Below are 26,646 nucleotides of genomic sequence, written 5' to 3' on the forward strand. Positions count from 1 at the left end.
TGATAGGTAGAATGGCTTTGTTCAGGGAAGCTTGTGTGTCACAAACTAGGTTGAGATTTTTGAGGAAGTGATGAAGATGTTTGATGAGGGCAGGGCAGTAGAAGTTGTCCACATGGATTTTAGCAAGTCTGTTGACAAGGTCCTCATAGCAGGCTAATACAAAAGGTGAAGTTACATGGGTTCCATGGTGAGCTGGCAAGATGGACACAGAACTAGCTTGGCCATAGAAGGCAGAGAGTTGCAGTGGAAAAGTATTTTTTTGATTGGAGATCTGTGACCAGAGGTGTTCCACAGAGATCAATAATGGGACCCATGCAGTTTATAACTACATATAAATGATTCTGAGGAGAATATAGGTGGCCAGATTAGTCAATTGGCAAATGACACAAAGATTGGGGGAGCTGCGGTTCGTGAGGATTGCCAGAGGATCCAGCAGGATACAGGAGGCTGGGTGCTTGGGCAGAGAAATGGCAGATACAGTTTAATCCAGACAAACACGAGGTAATGCATTTTGGAATAAAATGCAGGATGGCAGATCCCCGAGGGGACATACGTTTAAAGGTAAAACTGGGAACGTTTAAAGCAGATGTGAGAGGAACTTTTATTTTGCAGAGAGGGTGGTATGTGCCTGGAATGCACTTTCTAGATGTAGTGGTGGAAGAGCAACATTGCAACAGATACAAGAATAGGCAAGGAATAGAGGGATATGAACTGTATAAAGGCAAAACATTTTTAGCTGAGAAAGGTGTCATGGGTTGGTGCAAGCTTGGTATGCCCAAGTGCCTGATCCTGTGCCATACCTGTTCTTTATTATTTGCTCTTTTAATGGTAAACATACAGAGGGATCCAGATGTACATGTCCACAGTTTCCTGAAAGTGGCAATACAAGTGGATAAGGTGGTCAAGAAGGCACCTCGTATACTTGCCTTCATCACTCGGGGAATAGAGGATAAAAATTGACAATGTTGCAGCTATATAGAACTTTAGTAAACTTTGGAATAGTCAAAGGGGTTATGTTCAAAGAAGAATTGAGAGGCAAGTTTCTTTATTCAGAGGGTTGAAAGTGGCTGGAATGTTAGTGGTGGAGGCTGATACAACAGCAACATTTAAGAGGCGTCTTGATGGATAAATGAATAAGCAGGGAACAGAGTTAGACAAACCACTTGGAAGAAAAAGGTTTTTAGCTTTGAAAGGCATCCTGGGTCACTGCAGTCTTGGTGGGCCAAAGGGCCTGTTCTTGTGCTGTAATGTCTGGGCTGAAAGGCCTCCTTCTGCACCGTAACAATTCTGTAATTCTTTGAAACAGATAGATGTTTAATTCATAAGGGAATAATCAATTATGAGGTAAAAGCAGGGAAGTGGAGTTGAGGAGAAGCATGATAGCTTTTAATGACAGAGCAGACACCATGAGCTGAATGACATCACTGTCTGCTGAATGACATATTAGGTTATTCTCCTGCATCTTTGGTCTTACGGTCTTACAGTCTTAAATGAAGGCAAATTTGATGAAGGTATCAATGCTAGATTATCTAACTCAACTTGCCCAGATATGCAAGGACTTTATGGAAAATGGAATAGCAATTCTTTTTGTTGTTGCCCTCATGGCTATGAGGATAAATGTACCATCTAGCATACAAAACAGCTAGATCCAAAGCGTACTCTATCGTTTTTGTTAAATTTTCTGCCCATGGGTAATGTGAGGTCCTCAGAAACCTTGGTTCTGCAAAGTTCACAAAATCAAACTGGGCTGTTCATCTGATCATTATACTTACATTGTGTGAAAATGGGACTGAGCTATGATGTTCCGAGTTACAAATAATGTGGCAGTAGTCACCATTTAAGCTTACATAATATGAGGCTTACCAGGCAGAATCCAAGAGAAGGCATCTTTGCTGGATTCCTGGGTGGGGTGGGAATGAAGGAAAACAGGTAGGAAATCTGAAGAAGCAAAATCTTCCAATTTAACATTGGATGTGATAATCTCAGGTTCAGTTTAATCAGCATCTAACATGGTTTAATTTCTTTCATGAAACCTTTCTTTTTCTTTGCAAAGGGACCCCCAGATTTGGAGAGTTACTTTTGTACCAAAGAAACCCATCTCTAAGCTATGTGCCAATTTGGGCACCTTGGAATATCTAACATTATGTCCTTCTCAATATTGAAATTCAGTGTACCCGAAATGATTCAAATTGTCAAACAAAGAAGTTACCAAATCTTAAACCATTGACTGTACTTCAAAAGTAATCCATTTCTGCATTGGATTTTGGAATATCCTGAGAGTGTGGTAAGATGCTAAATAATGTATGTTAATTGACCTAAGGTGAGCTCTCCTTCTCTCTTCACCTACGCAGTCCGATCAGCTTAACATTATCAGCATTCTCATTTTTAATTACAAATTAATCCTAATTATTTTTCTTTTATATTGTGTCCTTTCTTTAATAACCCATTCTGTGTGATACTTTCTTCATTTGGAAGATAAAATATTTAATTACCTGATCATGTTGGCTTTGCACAAACTAATTCAATGCACAGAAATTAATTATTGTGACAAACCTACAAAATTATTTTTGGATAGAATTGTCTTAATTAACTGGAGTAGGGGAGAACTGAATCTGAGGAAGCAGTCAGAAATTTTCAAAAGCCATTACACAAGTCTATAAATGAACAGAACACTAGTTGATGGCATTTAACAATAAAGCACAAGGTACTTCACACGGGAGAAAAAATAATAGCTTACATCATGGATGTGTGATGAATCTGCTCCTTTAACAAGGTTATGCAGTCCCTGGTTTCTTTCTTTTTTGATAGATCGTAAATGACACAGACTCCAAAAAGTCTGGTATGTGGGATTTTAGGGCCAATTGGATAATAACTAACAGATACCGCCGCAGACAGAAGGCTTCCAAGTTCGAAAAAGAATTTGTACAATGAAAGAGAAGTGGCCAATTCTCCCAGCTCAGGTTTTCTCTGGTTTGGTTATTTTTTTCGCAGTAATGTAAAGAAAGGTTACTAGACCCAAAGAAGCAGGTCCAGGCTGGTACTCTCTCGCTCACATCTCTCCTGTCAGAACCTATGTTTGATTTTACCTTTTGTGTTGCGGGGTGTTTATGGGAATTGTTGCAACTATTTGGAATAGCGTCTGTTGGGTTTTTGGATAAGATAGGTTTTTCGGTATTATTTTTTCTGATGTTTGTGTTTCATTCAATAATCTTGCAAATAAATTCTGTTTTGTTTAAAATGAGGTAGTTTGACCAGCTGCATCTCTCTTGGAATATCCATGTTACACCTGCTTAAGACAACGAGCAAAGTTAGGGTCTGGGCAACTTTCTTGAAATGTTTTGAGGGGGTCTGGCCTGGTCCATAATAGGTGCAACTGATTGAGTCATAGAGTCACAGAGTCATAGAGATGTAAGCACTGAACAGACCCTTCACTCCAAATCATCCATGCTGACCAGATATTCCAACCCCATCCAGTCCCATTTGCCAGCACTTGGCCCATATCCCCCCAAACCCTTCCTATCCATATACCCGTCCAGATGCCTTGTCAATTTTGCAATTGCGCCAGCCTCCACCACTTCCTCTGACAGCTCATTCCATTCATGCATCACCCTCTGCGTGAAAATGTTGCTCCTTAGGTCTCTTTTATATCTTTCCCCCCTCATCCTAAACCTATGCCTGCTAGTTCTGGACTCTTCCACCCCAGGGAAAAGACTATTTATCCTATCCATGCCCTTCATTATTTTATAAGCCTCCATAATTTCACCCTTCAGCCTCTGACACTCCAGAGAAAACAGCCCCAGCCTATGCAACCTCTCCCTATAGCTCAAGTACTCTAATCCTGGCAACATCCTTGTAAATCTGTTCTGAACCCTTTCAAGTTTCACAACATCTTTCCGATAGGAAGGAGACCAGAATTGCATGCAATATTCCAAAAGTGGCCGAACCAATGACCTGTACAGAATCAACATGACCTCCCAACTACTATACTCAATGCCCTGAACAATAAAGGAAAGCATACCAAACGGGGGCAAGGGGTCGAAAGATGCTAACGTTTCATATGTCTGTGACACATGAATAAATAAGAAGATTGAATAATTAACTATATTATTGAAATTATTAGAGTATGAGATACTGAAAGTCATGCTGAAACTGAAATATCAACTTGTACAAGCTTAATTGCCAATTACTGAAGGCTCGAAAGAGGTTTCAAAATCTGGTCTTTCATTCAACCTTACATCGATATAATTATTTGAATAATTGTGAATATTTCCAAATACATTGTAAGTTTGCTCACTGAGTTAAAAGATTTGTTTTCAGACGTGTCGTCACCATGCTGGGTAACATCGTCAGTGAGCCTCCTGTGAAATGCTGGTGTTCTGTCCAGCTTTCTATTTATGTGCCTTGGTCTGTTGTAGTAGGTAATATCACTTCCAGTTCTTTTTTCTGAGAGGTTGGTAAATGGGGTCAAATATTTGTTGATGGAGTTCTGGTTTGAATGTTTAGCCTGTCCCAGGATAGATGTATTGTCCCAGTCCCTTGTTGTCTGTGTGTAAGGATACTAGTGATAGTTGGTCGTGTCTTTTGATGGTGCTCTTGTATCCTAGTGGTTGGTTTCCTGCCAGTCTGCCCGTTGTAATGTTTGTTGCAGTCCTTGCAGGGTATTTTGTATATGACATTGTATATACAGATTTATCAAGAGCTGTTTCAGTGTGTTGGCAGGTTTGTGGGCTACCACGATGCCAAGGGGCTCTTGATGAATCCAAAAGATTCTGTACCAACAACCAGCAGAAGAAACATCATGTACAAAATACCCTGCAAGGACTGCAACAGCTTACATCGGACAGACTGGCAGGAAACTAGCCACCAAAAAAGACGCCCAACTAGTGTCCTTGCACTCAGACAACGAGGGCACCAGTTCAATTTGGACAATACATCCATCCTGGGATAGGCTAAACAAAGAAATACCCATTAATTTCTCGATGCCTGGCATTGAAACCGGAACTCTACCAACAAACACATCGATCTGGACTCCATTTACCAACCTCTCAAATAAAGAACCGGATGTGGTATCACCCACCACAACAGACCACGACACATAGATAGAAAGCTGGACAGTACACCAGTGCTTCAACTGGGGCTCACTGATGATGTTACCTAGCATGGTGATGAAACGTCTGAGAACAAATCTTCCAGCTCAGCGAGCAAACGGATAACCTGAACCATAACCTGAGCTACAAATTATCACAAAAATCCTACAACATTTGCCAAGTAATAACATTATTGTGTTTCACTATGAGATTATGCAACCCAATTGTATGTTAATGTTGTTCCAAACTCACACTTTGATTCGATCATAATAATAGATACTAGGTATGCAGCACCTTCTGTATAGAAAACATTTCACAGAGGTGAAATGAAAAAAGAAATCTGTGCCCAAGTATATATTTGAAAAGGTGACTAAATGCTCGATAGAAGAGGTGATTTTTTTTTGGGGAGGAGTTTAAATGGGGAGAGAGAAGTGAAGAAGCAGAGGTATTGAGAGGAAGTTCCACAAGATGAGGATAAATTACAGAATGCTGAGACGCAGAGAAGAGGTGAGTGCACAAGAAGCCAAATTGGAGAATAAGACAATGTGGGACTAGTCAGGGAGAAGATCACAAAGAAAAGAAGCAGCATATGTCAACTAATGTCAACATGGAGATGTGAACCTTAAATTTAAGTCACTAGCAAATCCAGAAGCCAGCATAATCTACTGGCAGGGAAATTTGCTAGAACTGCTTGGGAGGATTTAAACTAGTAAGGTGGGGGGTGGGACCCAGGGAGATAGTAAGGAAAGAGATTGATCTGAGACGGATACAGCTGAGAACAGAAGTGGGTCAAACAGTCAGGGCAGGCAGGGACAAGGTAGGACTAATAAATTAAACTGCATTTATTTCAATGCAAGGGGCCTAATGGAAGGCAGATGAACTCAGGGCATGGTTAGGAACATGGGACTGGGATATCATAGCAATTATGGAAACATGGCTCAGGGATGGGCAGCTGAATGTTCCAGGATACAAATGCTACAGGAAGGATAGAAAGGGAGGCAAAAGAGGAGGGGGAGTGGCATTTTTGATAAGGGATAATATTGCAGCTATGCTAAGGGAGGATATTCCCGGAAATACATCCAGGGAAGTTAGTTGGGTGGAACTGAGAAATAAGAAAGGGATGATCACCTTCTTGGGATTGTATTATAGACCCCCCAATAGTCAGAGGGAAATTGAGAAACAATCTTGTCAGGAGATCTCAGCTATCTGGAAGAATAATAGGGGATTTTAACTTTCCATACATCAACTGGGACTGCCATACTGTTAAAGGTTTAGATGGAGAGGAATTTCTTAAGTGGTACAAGACAATTTTCTGATTCAGTATGTGGATGTTCCTACTAGAGAAGGTGCAAAACCTGACCTACTCTTGGGAAATAAGGCAGGGCAGGTGACTGAGGTGTCAGTGGGGGAGCACTTTGAGGCCAGTGACCATAATTCTATTAGTTTTAAAATAGTGATGGAAAAGGATAGACCAGATCTAAAAGTTGAAGTTCTAAATTGGAGCAAGGCCAATTTTGACGGTATTAGGCAAGAACTTTCGAAAGCTGAATGGAGGCAGATGTTCGCAGGTAAAGGGACGGCTGGAAATGGGAAGCTTTCAGAAATGAGATAACAAGAATCCAGAGAAAGCATATTCCTGTCAGGGTGAAAGGGAAGGCTGGTAACTATAGGGAATGCTGGATGACTAAAGAAATTGAGGGTTTGGTTAAGAAAAAGAAGGAAGCACATGTCAGGTACAGACAGGATAGATCGAGTGAATCCTTAGAAGAGTATAAAGAAAGTAGGAGTATACTTAAGAGGGAAATCAGGAGGGCAAAACGGGGACATGAGATAGCTTTGGCAAATAGAATTAAGGAGAATCCAAAAAGTTTTTACAAATATATTAAGGACAAAAGGGTAACTAGGGAAAGAATAGGGCCCCTCAAAGATCAGCAAGGTGGCCTTTGTGTGGAGCCACAGAAAATGGGGGAGATATTAAATGAATATTTCACATCAGTATTTACTGTGGAAAAGGATATGGAAGATATAGACTGTCGGGAAATAGATGGTGACATCTTGCAAAATGTCCAGATTACAGAGGAGGAAGTGCTGGATGTCTTGAAACGGTTTAAGGTGGATAGGTCCCCAAGACCTGATCAGGTGTAACCAAGAACTCTGTGGGAAGCTAGAGAAGTGATTGCTGGGCCTCTTGCTGAGATACTTGTATCATCGATAGTCACAGGTGAGGTACCGGAAGACTGGAGGTTGGCAAACGTGGTGCCACTGTTTAAGAAGGGTGGTAAGGACAAGCCAGGGAACTATAGACCAGTGATCCTGACCTTGGTTGTGGGCAAGTTGTTGGAGGGAATCCTGAGGGACAGGATGTACATGTATTTGGAAAGGCAAGGACTGATTCGGGAGAGTCAACATGGCTTTGTGCGTGGGAAATCATGACTCACAAACTTGATTGAATTTTTTGATGAAGTAACAAAGAAGATTGATGAGGGCAGAGCAGTAGATGTGATCTATATGGACTTCAGTAAGGTGTTCGACAAGGTTCCCCATGGGAGACTGATTAGCAAGGTTAGATCTCATGGAATACAGGGAGAACTAGCCATTTGAATACAGAACTGGCTCAAAGGTAGAAGACAGAGGGTGGTGATGGAGGGTTGTTTTTCAGACTGGAGGCCTGTGACCAGTGGAGCGCCACAAGGATCGGTGCTGGGCCCTCTACTTTGTGTCATGTATATAAATGATTTGGATGCGAGCATAAGAGGTACAGTTAGTAAGTTTGCAGATGACACCAAAATTGGAGGAGTCGTGGACAACGAAGAGGGTTAGCTCAGATTACAAAAGGATCTGGACCAGATGGGCCAATGGGCTGAGAAGTGGCAGATGGAGTTTAATTCAGATAAATGCGAGGTGCTGCATTTTGGGAAAGCAAATCTTTGCAGGACTTATACACTTAATGGTAAGGTCCTAGGGAGTGTTTCTGAACAAAGAGACCTTGGAGTGCAGATTCATAGCTCCTTGAAAGTGGAGTCGCAGGTAGGATAGTGAAGAAGTCGTTTGGTATGCTTTCCTTTATTGGTCAGAGTATTGAGTACAGGAGTTGGGAGGTCATGTTGCGGCTGTACAGGACATTGGTTAGGCCACTGTTGGAATATTGCTTGCAATTCTGGTCTTCTTCCTGTCGGAGAGATGTTGTGAAACTTGAAAGGGTTCAAAAAGGATTTACAAGGATGTTGCCAGGATTGGAGGATCTGAGAGCTACAGGGAGAGGCTGAACAGGCTGGGGCTGTTTTCCCTGGAGCGTCAGAGGCTGAGGGGGTAACCTTATAGAGGTTTACAAAATTATGAAGGGCATGGATAGGATAAATAGACAAAGTCTTTTCCCTGGGATTGGGGAGTCCAGAACTAGAGGGCATAGGTTTAGGGTGAGAGGGGAAAGATACAAAAGAGACCTAAGGGGCAACTTTTTCACGCAGAGGGTGGTACATGTATGGAATGAGCTGCCAGAGGATGTGGTGGAGGCTGGTACAATTGCAACATTTAAGAGGCATTTGGATGAGTATATGAATAGGAAGGGTTTGGAGGGATATGGGCTGGGTGCTGGCAGGTGGGACGAGATTGGGTTGGGATATCTAGTCAACATGAATTGGTTGGACCGAAGGGTCTGTTTCCATGCTGTACATCTCTATGACTCTATTAGGCATCAAGTACAAAGGTGACAGGTAAATAAGACTTAGCGCAGGACTGGATAGGAGTTGCAAAGCTTGGATTAGAACATAGAACATAGAACCATACAGTGCAGAACAGGCCCTTCGGCCCTCGATGTTGCACCGAACTGTGAACTATTCTCAGCTCGGTCCCCTACACTATCCCAAAATCATCCATGTGCTTATCTAAGGATTGTTTAAATCTCTCTAATGTGTCTGACTTGACTCCATTAGCAGGTAGGGAATTCCACGCCCTTACCACTCTCTGCATAAAGAACCTGCCTCTGTCATCTGTCTTAAATCTATCACCCCTCAGTTTGTAGTTTTGCCCCCTCGTACAAGCTGACAGCATCATCCTAGGAAAACGACTTACACTGTCCACCCTATCTAATCCTCTGATCATCTTGTATGTCTCTGTCAAATCCCCTCTTAGCCTTCTTTCCAATTAGAACAGACCCAAGTCTCTCAGCCTTTCCTCATAAGACCTTCCCTCCAGACCAGGCACCATCCTGGTAAATCTCCTCTGCACCTTTTCCAATGCTTCCACATCCTTCCTGAAATATGGGGACCAGAACTGTACACAATATTCCAAGTGTGGCTGCACCAGTGTTTTGTATAGTTGCAACATGATATTGCGGCTCCAGAACTCAATCCCTCTATGAATAAAACCTAACATACCATATGCCTTCTTAACAGCACTATCCACCTGGGTGGCAACTTTCAGGAATCTATGTACACGGACTCCAAGATCCCTCTGCACATACACACTACCAAGAATCTTTCCATTGACCCAGTACTCTGCTTTCCTGTTATTCTTCCCAAAGTGCATCACCTCAGATTTAGCTGCATTGAACTCCATTTGCCACCTCCCAGCCCAATTCTGCAGTTTATCCAAGACCCCCTGCAACCTGTAACATTCTTCCAAACTGTCCACTATTCCACCGACTTTAGTATCGTCTGCAAATTTACTAATCCATCCACCTATGCCTGCGTCATCCTTTATAAAAATGACAAACAGCAGTGGTCCCAAAACAGATCCTTGTGGCACATCACGAGTAACCAGACTCCAGGCTGAATATTTTCCATCAACCACCACTCACTGCCTTCGTTCAGAAAGCCAGTTTCTAATCCAAACTGCTAAATCAATTCCATGGCTCTGCATTTTCTCCAAGAGCCTTCCATGCGGAACCTTATCAAAGGCTTTACTGAAGTCCATGTATACCATGTCAACTGCCCTACCCTCATCTACATGCTTGGTCACGTTCTCAAAAAACTCAATGAGGTTTGTGAGACACAACCTGCCCTTGACAAAACCATATTGACTGTCTGAAATCAAATTGTTGCTTGCTTGATGATTATAAATCTTATCTCTTATAATCCTTTCCAAAACCTTTCCTACAACAGAAGTAAGGCTCACTGGTCTATAATTACCTGGGTCATTTCTACTGCCCTTCTTGAACAAGGGCACAACGTTTGCAATCCTCCAGTCCTCTGGTACTAAACCTTTCGACAATGACGACTTAAATATCAAAGCCAAAGGCTCTGCTATCTCCTCCCTAGCTTCCCAGAGAATCCTCAGATAAATCTCATCCAGCCCAGGGGACTTGTCTACTTTCACTCCTTCTAGAATTGATAACACCTGTTCTAACCTCGATCGTTTCTAGTCTAATATCTCGTACCTCATTCTTCTCCTCTACAATATTCTCCTTTTCCTAAGTGAAAACCGATGAGAAATGTTCATTTAGCACCTCTCCGATCTCCACAGGGTCCACACTCAACTTCCCACTTCTGTCTTCAAACTCAACTTCCCACTTCTGCCTTTGACTGGCCCTAGTCCTACCCTAATCATCCTTTTATTCCTCACATACCTATAGAAAGCTTTAGGGTTCTCCTTTCTTCTATTTGCTAAAGACTGCTCGTGTCCTCTCTTTGCTCTTCTAAACTCTCTCTTTAAATCCTTCCCAGCTGACCTGTAACTCTCCATCGCCTCATCTGAACCATCTTGCCTCATCAACACATAAGCCTCCTTCTTCTTCGTAACAAGAGATGCAATTTCTGTTGTAAACCACGGTTCCCTTACCTTATCACTTCCTCCCTGCCTGGCAGGGACATACCTATCAAGGGCACGCAATATCTGTTCCTTAAACCAGCTCCACATTTCTATTGTCTGCATCCCCTGCATTTTGCTACCGCATGCATCCTAATTCCCTTATAATTGCCCTTACCCATCGATAACTCTTGACCTGTGGCATGTACCTATCCCTTTCCATCGCTAAACTAAACGTAATTGAATTATGGTCACTCTCTCCAAAATGGTCACCTACATTGAAATCAAACCTGGCCTGGTTCATTACCAAGCACCAGATCCAGTGTGGCTTCCCCTCTTGTTGGCCCTTTGATATACTGTGTCAGGAAACCCTCCTGTACACATTGGACATCCAACGTAATGGAGTTATAGCATTTCCAGTTAATGTTGGGGAAGTTAAAGTCCCCCATAATGACCACCCTATTCCTTTCACTCCTGCCCAGAATAATTTTGCTAATCCTCTCTTCCAACTCCCTGGAACTCTGCGGAGGCCTATAAAAAAACTCCAAGCAGTGTGACCTCTCCTCTCCTGTTTGTAAGCTCAGCCCACACTACCTCAGTAGATGAATCCTTATCAAAAGTTCTCTCAGCCACCATTATACTATCCTTGACTAACAAATACTATCCTTGAAGTTTACTGAGGATGGTGAATGGCTGGTGAGTCAGAACAGCATTTGAACAGTCAAAGTTAAAGGTGAGAAATGCAAAAATCCTGACTAGAGCATTTCAAGGACAGCGATAGAGGAGGATATTGACACTGTAATTGTGGAAATCAGCAATCTTAGCATTGGAAATCATAGGATCATAGAAATTGTGAAACTTGGGTCAAATAGAATGCCAAAAAATCTGATTTATTACAAAACAGGGAGAGAAATGAAACTGGTTATGAGGCTAAAATTAATGGTTTTGGCAATCCCAATATTTATCTGTTGGAGACTAGATGCTGAACGAGTATTCTATCAACAGAGTTGATTCAGAAGGGATATGGTGAGGTGCACAATAGAGAGAAGCGAATATAGTTAATCTTGATGTGATGGTTGAGTCAAGATTGGAGTGGTGCTGGAAAAGCACAGCTGGCCAGGCAGCATCCAAGGAGCAGGAAAATCGACATTTTGGGCAAAAGCCCTTCATCATTAGTGGGCAGCACGGTGGCACAGTGGTTAGCACTGCTGCCTCACAGTGCCAGAGACCCGGGTTCAATTCCTGCCTCAAGGCGACTGACTGTGTGGAGTTTGCACGTTCTCCCTGTGTCTGCGTGGGTTTCCTCCGGGTGCTCCGGTTTCCTCCCACACTCCAAAGGTGCAGGTCAGGTGAATTGGCCATGCTAAATTGCCCGTAGTGTTAGGTTAGGGGTATGGGTGGGTTGTGGGTCAGTGTGGACTTGTTGGGCCGAAGGGCCTGTTTCCGCACTGGAATGTAATCTAATCAGGAACATTTTTTGCTGAAACGTCAATTTTCCTGCTCCTCGGATGCTGCCTGACCTGCTGTGCTTTTCCAGCACCACTCTAATCTTCACTCTAATCTTCAGCATCTGCAGTACCCACCTCTGCCTAGATGTGGGAATTGGCCTACTCTTTGCAGATGAACATGAGAAAACGAGAAACTGAAGAAGGAGGAGTAAGGATAACTTGTTGGGGAAGATGCCAAAGATAACAGCCTGGGTGCAGAAATTAAGCAGACACTGTGGAGACAATATTCTCCCTATGTTCAGATTGGTACGAATGAACAAAGGCAGTCGCACTCCGCTGCACCAAGAGGAGTCATGTATAGTGGGCCACTATGTCAAAGACTGTAGACTGATGCATATGACATGAAATAATGCACTGTAATCAGTGGTTATCATTTGTGTTTCCAGTTAGAACCGTTTCAGTCTGACTGGGACAGAAATCCAATCAGAGGTTCAAATCTGTAGCTGCAGATAGGTATAGGTTTAGTTTGATTTGTGGACTGGAAAAGGAAAAATGAGTACACTGTATTTGTTTTTGAAAATGGAGCGATAATGGGAGTTTTCAATGTAGAGGAATAGCACCTGAGAGAGGTAATGTACAGGGATATACTAAGTACTAATCCAGCTTGTTAATTGATCTTTGAAATTCAGTTTTTAAAACTGAAAATTTCTTCTGGATGCATCTAGGTGAGAATTAAATGAGCAGTTTGGTACTTTTCAATGTGCTTAAGAGATCCTCAAGAGAATAGAACTTCCTCTTATGCACTCAAAGGTAAGAAGGGCTCATGCCCGAAACATCAATTCTCCTGCTCCTTGGATGCTGCCTGACCTGCTGCACTTTTCCAGCAACACACTTTCAGCTCTGATCTCCAGTCCTCACTTTCTCCTCTTTGCACTCATAGGTACTAAAGATTACTTTCTTTGAATTACTTACTTTGTTTTTCATTCATGGATTTGCAATACTCCTTTGTTAAAAAATAATGAAGAATGGTATACAAAAGGCAAGTGACAAGTGGTGAAAACTATTTGACCAGCAGTCCTATACTGCATAAACTACTGCAATAACAAGTTTGCACATTCTCCCCATGTCTGCGTGGGTTTCCTCCGGGTGCTCCGGTTTCCTCCCACAGTCCAAAAATGTACAGGTTAGGTGAATTGGCCATGCAAAATTGCCCACACTGTTAGGTGAAGGGGTAAATGTAGGGGAATGGGTCTGGGTGGGTTGCTCTTCGGGGGGTCGGAGGGTTGTTGGGCAGAAGGACCTGTTTCCACACTGTAAGTAATCTAATCTAAAAAAAACAATGTCCAGTTTCAGGAAGTATAGAATCAAGATACCCAAAAATACAAACTTACTGTATGTTTCATTACCAAATTCAAATTTAACCATCTAAAAATAACCTCAGGTGGGTGAGCATGTGGAGGAGGGTGATAGGACCCTGACTGGAGGAAATACCATCAAAATATGGATGAAATAATACTCAAATTTGGAAACAACATGCTCAGTCTGGAAACAATATTACATGTTAGAAGTAAGCCATTCAGTCCCTTGAGCTAAATACACAATTCAGTTAAATCTTGGCTGATGTAAATTTTAAGTGGAGGTGGGTACTGCAGATGCTGGAGATTAGAGTCAAGATTAGAGTGGTACTGGAAAAGCACAGCCGGTCAGGCAGCATCCGAGGAGCAGGAAAATCAACGTTTCGGGCAAAAGCGATGAAGGATTTTTACCCGAAACGTCCATTTTCCTGCTCCGCGGATGCTGCCTGACCTGCTGTGCTTTACCAGCACCACTCTAATCTAGATGGAAATTTTAACTCCATTTACTCACGTTCATTCAATTTCACTGTACACCCCTGCCTAACCCATTAATCTTAGTTTTGAAAATTTCAACACATTTAGTTTCCACAGTTTTTCAGTCGAGCTTGGTTGGGGGTTGGGGGTATGCTCAGATTTCCACATGTGGAAGAATTGCTTCCCATATCACTATTGAATCCCCAAGTCTAATTTTAAGATTATGCCCCTTTGTTCTGGAGTTCCTTAAAGACAATACCTTATCAAATCCCTTAATCATCTTAAATACCTCCTTCAGGTCATCCTTTAATCTTTGACATCTGAGGAAACACAAACCTATGTAAACCTGTACTGTGCTATTTATTTGACTCTTTTAGACCCAATGTCATTCTGGTGAATCTGTGTTGCAGATCCTCCAAATGCAATAGGTTAGTCAATTAAAGAGTGACTATGAACAGTCTGGATCGCAACATAGATGCTAATTGATTTGGAGATGCCGGTGTTGGACTGGGGTGTACAAAGTTAAAAATCACACAACACCAGGTTATAGTCCAACAAATATAAGTAGAAGCACCAGCTTTCTAAGCGCTGCTCCCACATCAAGTGGACAATCACCTGATGATGGAGCAACACTCCAAAAGTTAAGAGCTTCTATTTAAACCTGCTGGACTATAACTTGGTGCGATTTTTAACTCGGTGCTAATTTTTAGTATACAACAAAGAATTGTGGATGCTGAAAATCTGAAACAAAACTAAAATTGCAGGTCTGTCAGCAATTTTCAAAGTAGCTGAAGATAGTTAGGCTGAAAACACTCCACTGCATCATACGAGGACAATGACAGAGACTTTGCTGCTATACCACAATGATGATTATTTTGGTAGTGCTTTGTATTCTGAGGACAATCAGTTCACACGATTGAACTATCTCAAAATTAACATCATTCATATATTTTGTCACTATGCATCATGGAACTGGCAGGGTAATTCCCAGTTCCTGTCTCTTCACAGTGATATATTTTTAAATTAATTATTTTCAATATGAAAATTTTCAACACTAATTGCCCTTGAAAAAGTGGTGGCGAGCCATCTTCTTGAATCGCTGCAGTCCATGTGATGTCAGTAAACCATCCCATGGAAAATGTGAACCGTGAGTGATGTGTGACAATTTCATTTATAATCCAGGCAAATGTGAAACTAAGAAATTGAAATAGGAGCTTATTCATAAGTAACAAGTTATACTCGGTTATTTTTGTTGAAAATAAATAGCTGTGCTCACGAAAGCTTTCTTAAGACATACCCCTTCCTAAATATCGTGGTTACTACTTTCATTTTGGGTTTCAAAATTCTTTGAAAAAAACATTCAATCATCTGAAAGCATTTCTTTCCAATGGCTCCTCAGCAGAAAGATGAGTTCTACTCCATATTGTGTCTAATTTGAATACAAAATTAGTGAGATTAATCTTACATTTGTAACATATGAGTGGATGTTTGATGGGGAAAAGAGTATCTTCTGTCAATGGATAAAATAATAATTTACAATTAAAAATGAAAGCAGTTTCAAACACAAATTAGTGTGCATGTTCTTTGTATTTTTATTGAATGCATATGAAATTCTGGAATTTTCAGGTTATTAATAACTTACTTTGCTAAATTATTTTCATTCTCTTTATGACTGTCAACCTCAGTAAATGTGGGGACATCGGAAGGAAGTTATAAAATTTAATCCTTGGTCAGAATTATAGTTTGATCAACTTCACATTTAATTCGAGACACAAATGGCACAGCCATTAATTTTAAAGAGCACTAATTCTTTCAACTTACCTGCATAATGTTATTTTAAACTGTGTCCCTCACCTCAGACTTACAATGGAAAAGAATAATGCGACTTGGTTATTCATTAATAAGCACCTAAAGAACACCTGTTGGAATAGAAAGATCTGACAAATATTTCTTTAAAAAACGGAACTCAAATGGAACTGCCCAGCTGCACAATGAAGCTGCTTCCCTTATTGAGAGAGAGAAAAAAAAATCACTCTTGGAAAAGTATGATTCTTTCTTCGATCAAAATATTATTTATTCTTCGGGCGCCTCTTGTATGGTCCTTCTGCTACATGCCTTGATATGATGACTCACAGATGACGTGTGCAGGAGTACTGTTTGTAAACCTCAAGCCCATGTGCGTGCAGCCAGCATGACTTGCCAAGACTGCCTGCCAAACAGTTAGCATGCCATCTCTCTAACCTTTCCATGAGGCCTCTTTACCACGTGAATGTCAGAGCTAAACATAATTTCAGTATTAGTACAAAAAAACCAAAAGTATTTACCATGTCCAACCACCACTCTCCTCATCAACTGTATTTCATTTACAAATAGTTCATTTACATCAGAATTTTGTAAATATGATTTTTTTTCCTAAAATACAGCATGTTAGAAAAAATTAATTTGGAAGCAAAACCTTGAGCTGTTTTTGACTCAGTATCAAGTATACGTCTTTCCATTTGCACAGACCATATCATCAAACATGTGTGATGCAAGTTGTCACTGTTATTGTTTGTTTATGAGATCCAACCATTTTGCTACATCAAGTCTCAGCATTTCACACTGACCTATTGATTGCAGACAAATAAATGAAAAAGTATAGCACTTCTAATTTTAGAAAAGATAATTAAATAAAGACTACTCCTGTCAATTAATGGATCAATATAAGTATTACACATGCAAATAACTAAACATATTTATGATTAATTTTGTGATATTGTGAATCAATTGCTTTTTCTAAAACATCGACAAGTCTGACCCGATCCTTGGAAATTATAGCGAGATTATTTTTGGGGCAACTAACATTTCATCAATTACATGAGATAATGCATAACTAATTGCTCATTTATGAACAAATTAAATGCCTTGTCAATTTGAACGTGAAAGAATACATGATGCACATTGGAAAACATTGTAGCTAATTAATCTTAAAAGTTTAAATACAGACTGCTTTTCTGTGAGTTTTGTGAGATGGAAACTCATTAAAAAAAGAGGAAGGTTAGCATGCAAAAGCACTTGACTGAGGAATTACTTAAGACATTGGGCACACTGCAACAGCACACCCCTCTAGACAACCCTTTTCAATAATTATATACCAGATAAAATGCATCTGCTAACTCTTGAAACACTATTTAATCTCTTCAGTTACATCAAACAGTGAAACAAAAGCACAGAGAATGACACTTCAATTCAGAATGCAATTCCTGGCATATTTTGTTTGATAAGTTTGAATTTTTTGCATGTTTTATAGTGTTAACATTTAAATACAACATCAACCGATGGCTGCAAAGTCCAAAGAAATTTCAGTTGCTAATTTATAACCTTGGTACAACTCTCCAAGATAAAATTAAAAACCATCCACTAGATCTTACAGAAACAGTAAAAGTACTCCAATATTACTAAAAAAGTAGCCTGAAATGCTTCACACAAATAACTTTGTGCCAAGGTTATGAAGGAACAAATTCCAAACACATGCAGAACCTGGCTATTAAACAGAGTATCCTTTTTCACAATCCTCACTAGTATTTTCATAGACACTTGTGTATGCTTTGATATTTTTTAGTTTGGTGCTTCCTTTGTTTCTGCCCTGCTATCTTTGGCTTCATAGCTGTTGTACCCAATTCTTATCTTTCAGAAGAAAATTTACATTACCCTGTTTTCTGACAAGGTAAGCTTTTGTTGGCCACACAAGAGAATTTTTTTCAAATTCTTCTTCACATCAAAAAAAAACAAATTCTAATTTGAATCATAATACAGCAGATATGAATATATGACGATGTTTCCCTCTTGTTCTTCACATTATTTCCACTGGAGTCAGAGCTTTGATCCCTCTCAATTAAAATTATTGTTCACATTAAAGTAAAGCTTTCACAAAATGCACTGAATTTACCTTTTCAGCCAGTGTTTGCTTCTTTCTCTGAGCTTTTGTATTGTCTTTGTTCCCCACCTGCAGAGAAAAAAAATCAAGCACAAAAAAAATCAATTAAGAAATTCGACAGAGAAATCTAACACAAGCGAGCCCATAACACTGAAAATGACAATAAAATTGACCTGGATGCATTGTCATTAAACTAAGAGATACATTTTGCAAGCATAGGCAACAATTATCTATTTCAAAATTAGTATATTGTGAATAGTTTGCAGTTCGTTAACAATATAACAAAATATAACACCAGATGGAGCTGGGAACTAGAGCCCTTTTTTAAAAAAAATAGCCTTCAAAAGCTTCTAAAGATATATATACCTACACTACACCCTCTATCTTGCAACACTCCTCTGTAACAGTCTCTACTTCCTCCATCAGAGGTAGACGCTACCAGGCAGCCATCTTGCCTCCTTCTCCTTGAGCTATGTTACGGGCACCCGTGGTACATTAGGTTTTTTATCCTGACTCGAGCATCATTATCGTACTGCTGAGCGCTCTCTCTCTCTCTCTCTCTCTCTCTCTTTCTCTCTCACTCTCACTCACTCTAACCTTCCCAGCCCCCACTTCCCCCTCTACCAGTCGCGACTTAAAACGTGACAAGCATGTCCACTGCCTACTCAGACTCCTCCGGAACAACCAATCAGCAAAAACCCGGAGAAAGAGAGTGGAGGATGGGCTGGTTATGTTAGTTACTTGTCAAGTATCTTCCTCATTTAAGCTTCCTAAACAATACCACCCCTATGTGGTATCTGTGCAAGCCATCAGCATGAAATCAGCAGTAAACTGTGGAGTGGAGTAGCGAACGGAAGTGCCGGCTCAAAACCAGCTGCACACAGCTGAACTAAGACCCATTTCCTTATGAGTCACGTGTAAACCCTGTAATTCTAGATGCATTTGGGGGAAGGGAGCACAACATAGCCATAGAGAAATGAGGCATTGTTCGGAATTGTTCTTTAAAGGTTTTGCTGTTGCCTGTTAATTTTTGGAATCAAACATCTGACAGTTTTTTTTAAATCTACAAACTCTCTTTACACTTAGTGTGTTGCATAAGAAAGCTGTCCTCACACTTCACAGCGTGTTGCATATAGCCTCATATCCTGGATCAAAGGTCAAAGTTTGCTACAATAATAGTACCGCCACATATTGTTCAATCTATTTCTGCTCCCGCAGCAATTTTAAAAAGCACTGCTTAGAAACTGATTCTCATGGGACAAAACAATTTTTTTTAAAAAATGTAAACGTAAGCTGGAATTCTCAGGAATTTCGGATCAGAACCAAAATGCTTCCATCACTTCAGATTCTCTTGGCTTCAGTATTTACCACCGTTTCTTTATATTGACTCAGGTTGATTTGTTCCTGTTCACTTTTGATTTCTTGAAGGTCCTGTTTCTGAATTGCCATTGTTTGCAAGCAGTTCCTGATATTCCATCTCTCACTCCTGTTTTCAGGCAGAAGCTCCTCTTTTAGCTTTTGATTGTCTCTTCTGACTGCGTTCTTTTACTCTCTTCAACTACCCCTTTTGTCCTTGTGGTTTCTGTTTTTCCTTATTTCCCAACACATTCTCCTAACATGCACTGCTTTCATAATTACTTTCTGTAGTGAATGGAACGATGTCTCATTGCATTTGAGTTCCTTTATTGGAGCTGTTAACCTGGCACAATCAGGGAGTCATGGCTGACGGATATAAACAGGAGTGTTAGGAGTTCTTCTCACTTTAGGATCCAGCTCTGTGCGAGCTGGGACAGTGTCATATGGTATACAAGTGTAAATGGATTTCAAATAAATGGTGAACCTCTCATCTCAGCTGGATAAATACCCTTTCCTTCACATACAGGACATATACGCAAAACTGGCTGGGGGTTGCTGACCTTCTCAAAGCTAGACACGAACCATGTGTACCTGCAATTGCTATTAGGTGATGATTCCCAGAGGTATGCTACAATTAACACCCATAAGCATATGAGGCTATCTTTTGGGGTATCATTAGCCCGTGCCATTTTCCAATAGATGATGAAAAACATTTTACAGGGTCTACCTTTATTTGGATGACGTGCTAATCACCTGGAAGATCAATAATAAAGACCACTTAGAGAACATGGAATAGTGCTTAATGGTTTCTCCAAGATTGGGGTTCACCTTAGGAGGGAAACATGTGTTCCTGGCACCCCAAGGAAGCTACTTGGGGTACAGAGTCAGCAAGACCACATTCCACTTGTTGGAAGATAAAGAGAGGATCATCAAAGGTGCCCCGGCTCCTTCGTCTGTATAGAAGCTTAGGCTTTTTACTCCAGTTGGTGAATTATCATGGAAAATTCATTCTGGCACTCTTACACTTGCTGTTGAAAAAGGTTCAGCCTTGGGAATGGACTCACAGCCAAGATGTAGCCTTTCGAGATGTGCAGCAGCTGTCGTCACATTACGATCCCAAGCAAGATGTGGTGCTGATATGGAACGTCTCTCCATATGGCTTTGGTGCAGTGTTGGCTCAGTTTAGAGGAATGCCCAACCGCACGTGCTTCCCGGACTTTGGTTGATGCCAAATGAAGATGGGCCAAAAAGAGGAGGAAGGTTTGGCGGTCATTTTTGATGTGAGAAAATTCCATCAATACTTTTACCGAAATAAATGTGTAATAGTAACAGACCACAAACCCCTGCTAGGGCTACTTAAAAAGGATAGGGCTGTGCGCCCAAAGCTTCAGGTCAAATTCAGTGGCGGACTCTTATTTTGAGTGCATACAATCACAAGTTGGAACAATATCCAGGAGGCCAAATGGCAAATGTAGATGCCTTGAGCTGTCTCCCATTGGCAGATATACCACTGGTTGTGCCACCACTGGAAGAGGTCCGTAATGGTTTTCTGGACACCCCCTTCTGGTCACACCTGGTAATATCTTACTTGGACACAAAAAAGATCTCATTCTGACAAAACTAAAACAAATGGTGGTGATGGGGGAAACAAAAGGGGCATCACAACTAGAATTGAAACCTTTCTGGACCCAGTGAGACCAGATCACCACAGAGCACAGCCTATTATTAAGGGCAGCAAGAATGATTGTTCTAAGCAAAGTCAGCAAAGATACTGGGTGAACTCCACCAGCGTCATCCAGGGGTTTCCAGAATGAAGATATTGGCAAGAAGTTACATCTAGTGGCCAGGATTGGATGCCGACATAGCCGCATTGGTGGGGCAGTGCCCAGAGTGCCAGCAAGGACAACTTTACTGACAGCTGTTATGGACCAGGCCAGACCCCCTCAAAATATTTCAAGAAAGAAACCCAGATCCTAACTTTTCTTGTTGTTTTCAGCAGGTGTACAGTGGATACTCCAGGAGTAATGCAGCTGGTCGAACCACTTAGTTTTAAACAAAACAGAATGTATTTACAAGATTTCCAAATGAAACACATATGAAAGAGAACAGAATAACCTAACCTATCCAAACGCCTTACAGATTATCCCAATATAATGATGCTGTTCCAAATACCTGCAGCAATCCCCATAAACACCCCTTGGCATGAAAGGTAAAATCAAACACAGGGTCTTACAAGAGAGATATCAGAGACAGGAAGGATCAGCGTGGACCTGATTCTTTTGGTCAAGCAGCTTCACAACTCTGCTTAGTAAAACAAAACCAAACCAGAGTAAAGCTGAGCTGGGAGAACTGGCCACTCCCCTTTCATTGTACAAGTGTTTTCTTTAAAACTTGAAAGCCTTTTGCCTGAGGCAGTATCTGTTAGCTATTATCAAACTGACCCTAAACCCCTTCAAACCTAGACTTTTTGGAATTGCCGCTTTTATGACCTATCTGAAAAAAAGAAGCCAAGGACAGCAAAACCTTGTTAAAAGAACAGCATCGTCACACTTCCCCCATCAAAAAAAATCAATATCCAAACATGGTTTCATTTTAAAACCCCTTAATCTTAAATTGTTCATACACTACAACACACATATACATCACATTGACAATAATCATGTAAACATGCATGACTACATTCTGTTTCAGTCTGTCTAACTGCTGCCACTAAACATCTCCATTTCTCACTCAAGTCTCGACAATGTGTCGGCAATCATGTTTTCTCGTCCTGGCACATGCACAATCTTCAAATTCAATGGCTGTAACAACAAGCTCCACCTAAACAGTCTGGTATTTTTGTCCTTAAATTTCTCCACAAACATCAATGGGTTATGATCAGTGTATATGATTGTCTAAGATACGGTATTGGTAACATAAACATTGAAATGTTGTAACGCCAACACCAAGCTCAAAGTGTCCTTCTCAACTGTCGAATATTTCTGCTGTTCAATTTGCTGGTAAAATACCTGATAGGTCTTTCTATCTTCTCGTCCTGTCCTTGTGAGAGCACAGCACCCACACTCACATCATTCACATCGATAGCTACCTTGAAAGGCTCTGCGTTATTAGGTCTGGCTAATACAGTGGCTGTGGTTAACACAGCTTTCAGGCTATTGAGCGCCTTCTGACTGTCCGCTGTCCACTGAAATCTTTTGCCTTTCTTTAGTGAGTGGAGCAGCCACACTGTTAAAAATTTGGGACAAATTTTTGACAAAATCCATTCAATCCCAGGAATTGTAGTACTGCTCTTTTTGTCGATGGTGTGGGAAACTCCCAAATTACCTTTGTTTTTGCATTCCATAGGCCATTTGTCCGTGCCCAATAACATCGCCCAGGAAGGTGACTTGGCAAATTCACTTTTAGCCAGGTTCATCACCAAACCTGCATCCCGAAGTCATTCGAACAATACTAATAAATGTTGCAATTATTCCTTCCATGTGTGACTAAAAATCAACAGGTCATCAAAATATACGACACAATTGGGTAATCTGGCAATGATCCTATTGGTTAGTCTCTCAAATGTGGCTGGTGCATTTTTCATACCAAACAGCATGACTTTAAACTTATACAGTCCATTCAGCATTACAAAAGTTTGAATTGTCTTTCTGACAAAGGTACCTGCCAGTATCCTCTGAGCAAGTCCTAATTAGAAATATAAATCACTTGTCCCACCTTCTCAACACAGTCTTCCAAACGTGGAATCAGATATGCATCAGTCTTTGTAACTGTATTGATTTTGCAATCGTCGGCATATAACCATTGGGTACTATCTGGTTGTGACACCATTACTATGAGTGAGCTCCACTCACTGTAACTCACTACAGTTATGTCGTCTTGGAATGTGCGTTGAATCTCGTTTGAACCTGCGTCAATTTCAGAGGGTTATGCCTATAAGGATGGTGCTTAATCAGAACAGCATCTCCTATTTCTACATCACACATGATTAGATAGTGATGTAATTTCCCAGCCTATTTCCACATATGTCCCTATATGATAGTAATAACTCTTCCAGGTTATTGTGATTTTCCTCTGGAAGGTAACTCAATAATTTATCCCAATTACTGACAACTTCCTCATTGTCCAATTTGATTTGAGGAATGCCCAATTCAGGATCCTCTGAACTTGGTTCTTCCCTCTGTGCTGTCATCATTAACACCTTCTCCTCTTGCTTTCCTTCCCTCTCAAAATACCTTTTCAGTGTATTCACATGGCACACTCTGTGAGATTTCTTTCTGCCTGGAGTCCTTATCAAATAGTTCACCTCACTCAATTTCCTTTTGATTTGATAAGGTCCACTAAACCTTGTTTTTAAAGATTCAGCTATCACTAGAAGTAACTGATCCCTGACAGCAAAATTGCGAGTTTTTGATTTCTTATCTGCTTCCTGTTTCATTGTTTACTTTGATACTTCTAAATGCTGTCTAGCCATCTCCCCTGCTTTATTTAACTGTTCCTAAAAATTTGACACATAGTCCAATTATGTGGCCTCTGAATTTTGACTTACCAATTTCTCCCTAATCAATTTTAATGGTCTTCTCACTTCCTGCCCAAAAACTAATTCAAATAGACTGAATTTGATCAGTTCATTTGGTGCATCTCTGATGGCAAAAAGCACAAACAGAATTCCCTTATGCCAATCATCTGGATCATCTTGACTATAAGCCCTCAACATGGTCTTAAATGTCTGATGTCATTTTACTAGCACTCCCTGCAACTCCAGATGATATGCAGTAGATTTGAATTGTTTTATACCTAAGCTGTCCACAGATTCTTTGAATAATTTTAATGTGATGTTTGAACCTTGATCTGATTGTATCTCTGTGGGTAGTCTGTATCTAGTGAAAAATTTGAGTAATTCTCCCACAATCCTTTTAGCTGTGACATTGCGGAACGGAACTGCCTCTGGAAATCCAGTGGACTCGTCCATTATTGTTAACAGATACTGATTCCCATTTTTTGTTTAAGGTAGGGGTCCTACACAACCAATTATGACTCTTGTAAAAGATTCCTCAAATGTAGGAATAAGTATTAAAAGTGCGACCTTTAATACTACCTGTGGTTTTCCAAATACCTGACATGTATGACATGGCTGGCAAAGTTCAACTACATCCTTGTGCAGTCCAGTCCAGTAAAAATGTTTTTGTATTTTCCCATGCCTAAATGACCCCCTACTGGTAGCTTATGCGCCAGTCACAACACCTCTGTAACCCACGGGCAATATGACTTGATGAACTCCTGCCCATTTTGCATTAGCCTGAACATGTGATGGTCTCCACTTCCTCATTAAGATATCATTTTTAAGATATTAGCCTGCAGGGCTACACTCAGATTCTTCCTGCATGTGTGCGTCTTGATACAATTGCTTTAAATTTCTATCTTTCTGCTATGACTCAGTTAATTTATCTGAGCGAAAGATGTTTGCTTTATCATCTATCTGCTCCTGGCTTGTCTCAACCATCTGATCAAACAGGGTCTCCATTAATTCCACTTCAACTGTCTTATCTGTACTGTTTGATCTCTCCTGTTTCAACTGGTGACTTTGTGACCTCGTTACTACACATTCTGGAAAATTCCTAGGATACATGTCCTGCAATAGTTGAGTTGCCTGAGTTTCTACTGGCTTTTAAACTACGGTAGGCAGCACTCCTACCTGTGAACCAGCTATATCGTTTGCAAGGACAAATTGTATTCCTGGAGCTGAGAGTTTGTCCAGTATTCCTACTATAACTTCTTCACTGGACACTCCAACCTCACTCTACATAAGCAAGCGCTTCTTGTCTCATTGTGATTTCCCATTACAAGCACCTTTTCTTTCAATAGTCCTTCAGAGATACATCTGTCTTCATCTTTCAACATCATAGATTGAGAGGATCCTGTTTCTCTGAATATTGTAACCTCTTTCCTGCTGCTCTTGGTCTACATGAGTAAACTTTACCTTTACAAATATATGGTTTAAGAAGATCTGGCACTTCCTCCTTAACCAACCTCCAATGAGCTTGGAAATTCTGGTGCAGCTTTCTAACCTCCACTGTGCTTTCCGATACCACTCCAAAACAATTCACCAGCTTATCCTGTTTTCCTACACCTGGCTTCCCAGTGCTTTTCCTAACCCACCAACACTGTGATTTCATGTGGCTAACTTTATTGCAGTGAAAACACCAGAGCTCTTCTGTCCCTTTCAAGAGTTTCCTTTTTACCCTGTGCTAAGTTTTCCTGATGACCTTCACCAAGATCTACTTTTCCTTTTCCACATGAGGATTTCTCTTTTCCCCAATTTCTATTCCTCATGGGTTGAAATTGATTTTGGAAGCCAAACTTTGATTTATGGAGTTAAAAATCACACAACACCAGGTTATAGTCCAACAGGTTTAATTGGAAGCACACTAGCTTTTGGAGCAACGCTCCGAAAGCTAGTGTGCTTCCAATTAAACCTGTTGGACTATAACCTGGTGTTGTGTGATTTTTAACTTTGTACACTTCAGTCCAACACCAGCGTCTCCAAATCTTGATTTATGGACCAACTCATAATTGTCAATCGTTTTAGTTGCTAATCTTGCTGTTTTAACTCTCTGCTCTTCCATGAGTTCTCACTACTTCAGGAAGTGAATTTTTGAATTCCTCCAAAATAAGCATCTCTCTAAGAGCATTATGGGTTTGCTCCTTTGTAAAAATATATTTTCATCAAAAAATAGATTTTTAAATATTATAACAAATACAAACAAAACAATTCAAAACTACTACCAAGGAAGAACACCAAGAAACATTTTAAAAACTCAAACTGCCCTCATAAACAAATGCATAAATATATAAAACTATATTTAAAAGACCCAACTGCTTAACTAAATAAATAATAACTAACAACAAACGAATAAGTAATAATAATACAGCTCAGCAAAACAAAATACTAACTCTTGAATATCGAGACTATTACTTTCCACATATTCACGTGTTTGCAGTTCCCCCTCTCTGGATATTGGACTCGTCCAGCACAATTGTTATGGCTACATAAAAGCCTTTATTAGTGTGACAGACAAATCTGTGTCCAGGTAGTCCAAATAGGACCGCAATGTCTTGTAGAAGTTCTCAGTTTTGTGGTGTATCATAGTTGTAAGAAAATCCAAGGGGACATACTCCATAACAATCTTACGCAACCTGACAGCCTGGGGATTTTCAGACACCCAACCTAACAAAATATTCTTTATTTTGCAGAAAGTGAGGATGTT

General features: G+C 40.5%; 1 protein-coding gene across 6 annotated transcripts in view; it reads right to left on the reverse strand.

The window, feature by feature from the left end:
• tet3 (tet methylcytosine dioxygenase 3) overlaps positions 1 to 26,646 on the reverse strand; it is a 380,734-nt gene that overhangs the window by 277,717 nt on the left and 76,371 nt on the right. For 3 of the 6 annotated variants that reach the window (XM_072554173.1, XM_072554174.1, XM_072554180.1), the window contains exon 3: positions 18,038 to 18,094. In XM_072554173.1, the coding sequence (XP_072410274.1) occupies positions 18,038 to 18,094 (57 nt within the window). Of the gene's footprint in view, positions 1 to 18,037; positions 18,095 to 18,391; positions 18,682 to 18,766; positions 18,883 to 26,646 lie in introns of those variants that run through there. The other 3 variants (XM_072554176.1, XM_072554175.1, XM_072554178.1) reach the window with 3 other exon arrangements.

This window comes from Chiloscyllium punctatum, chromosome 35, assembly GCF_047496795.1.
Source record: "Chiloscyllium punctatum isolate Juve2018m chromosome 35, sChiPun1.3, whole genome shotgun sequence".
NCBI classification, from domain to species: Eukaryota; Metazoa; Chordata; class Chondrichthyes; order Orectolobiformes; family Hemiscylliidae; genus Chiloscyllium; species Chiloscyllium punctatum.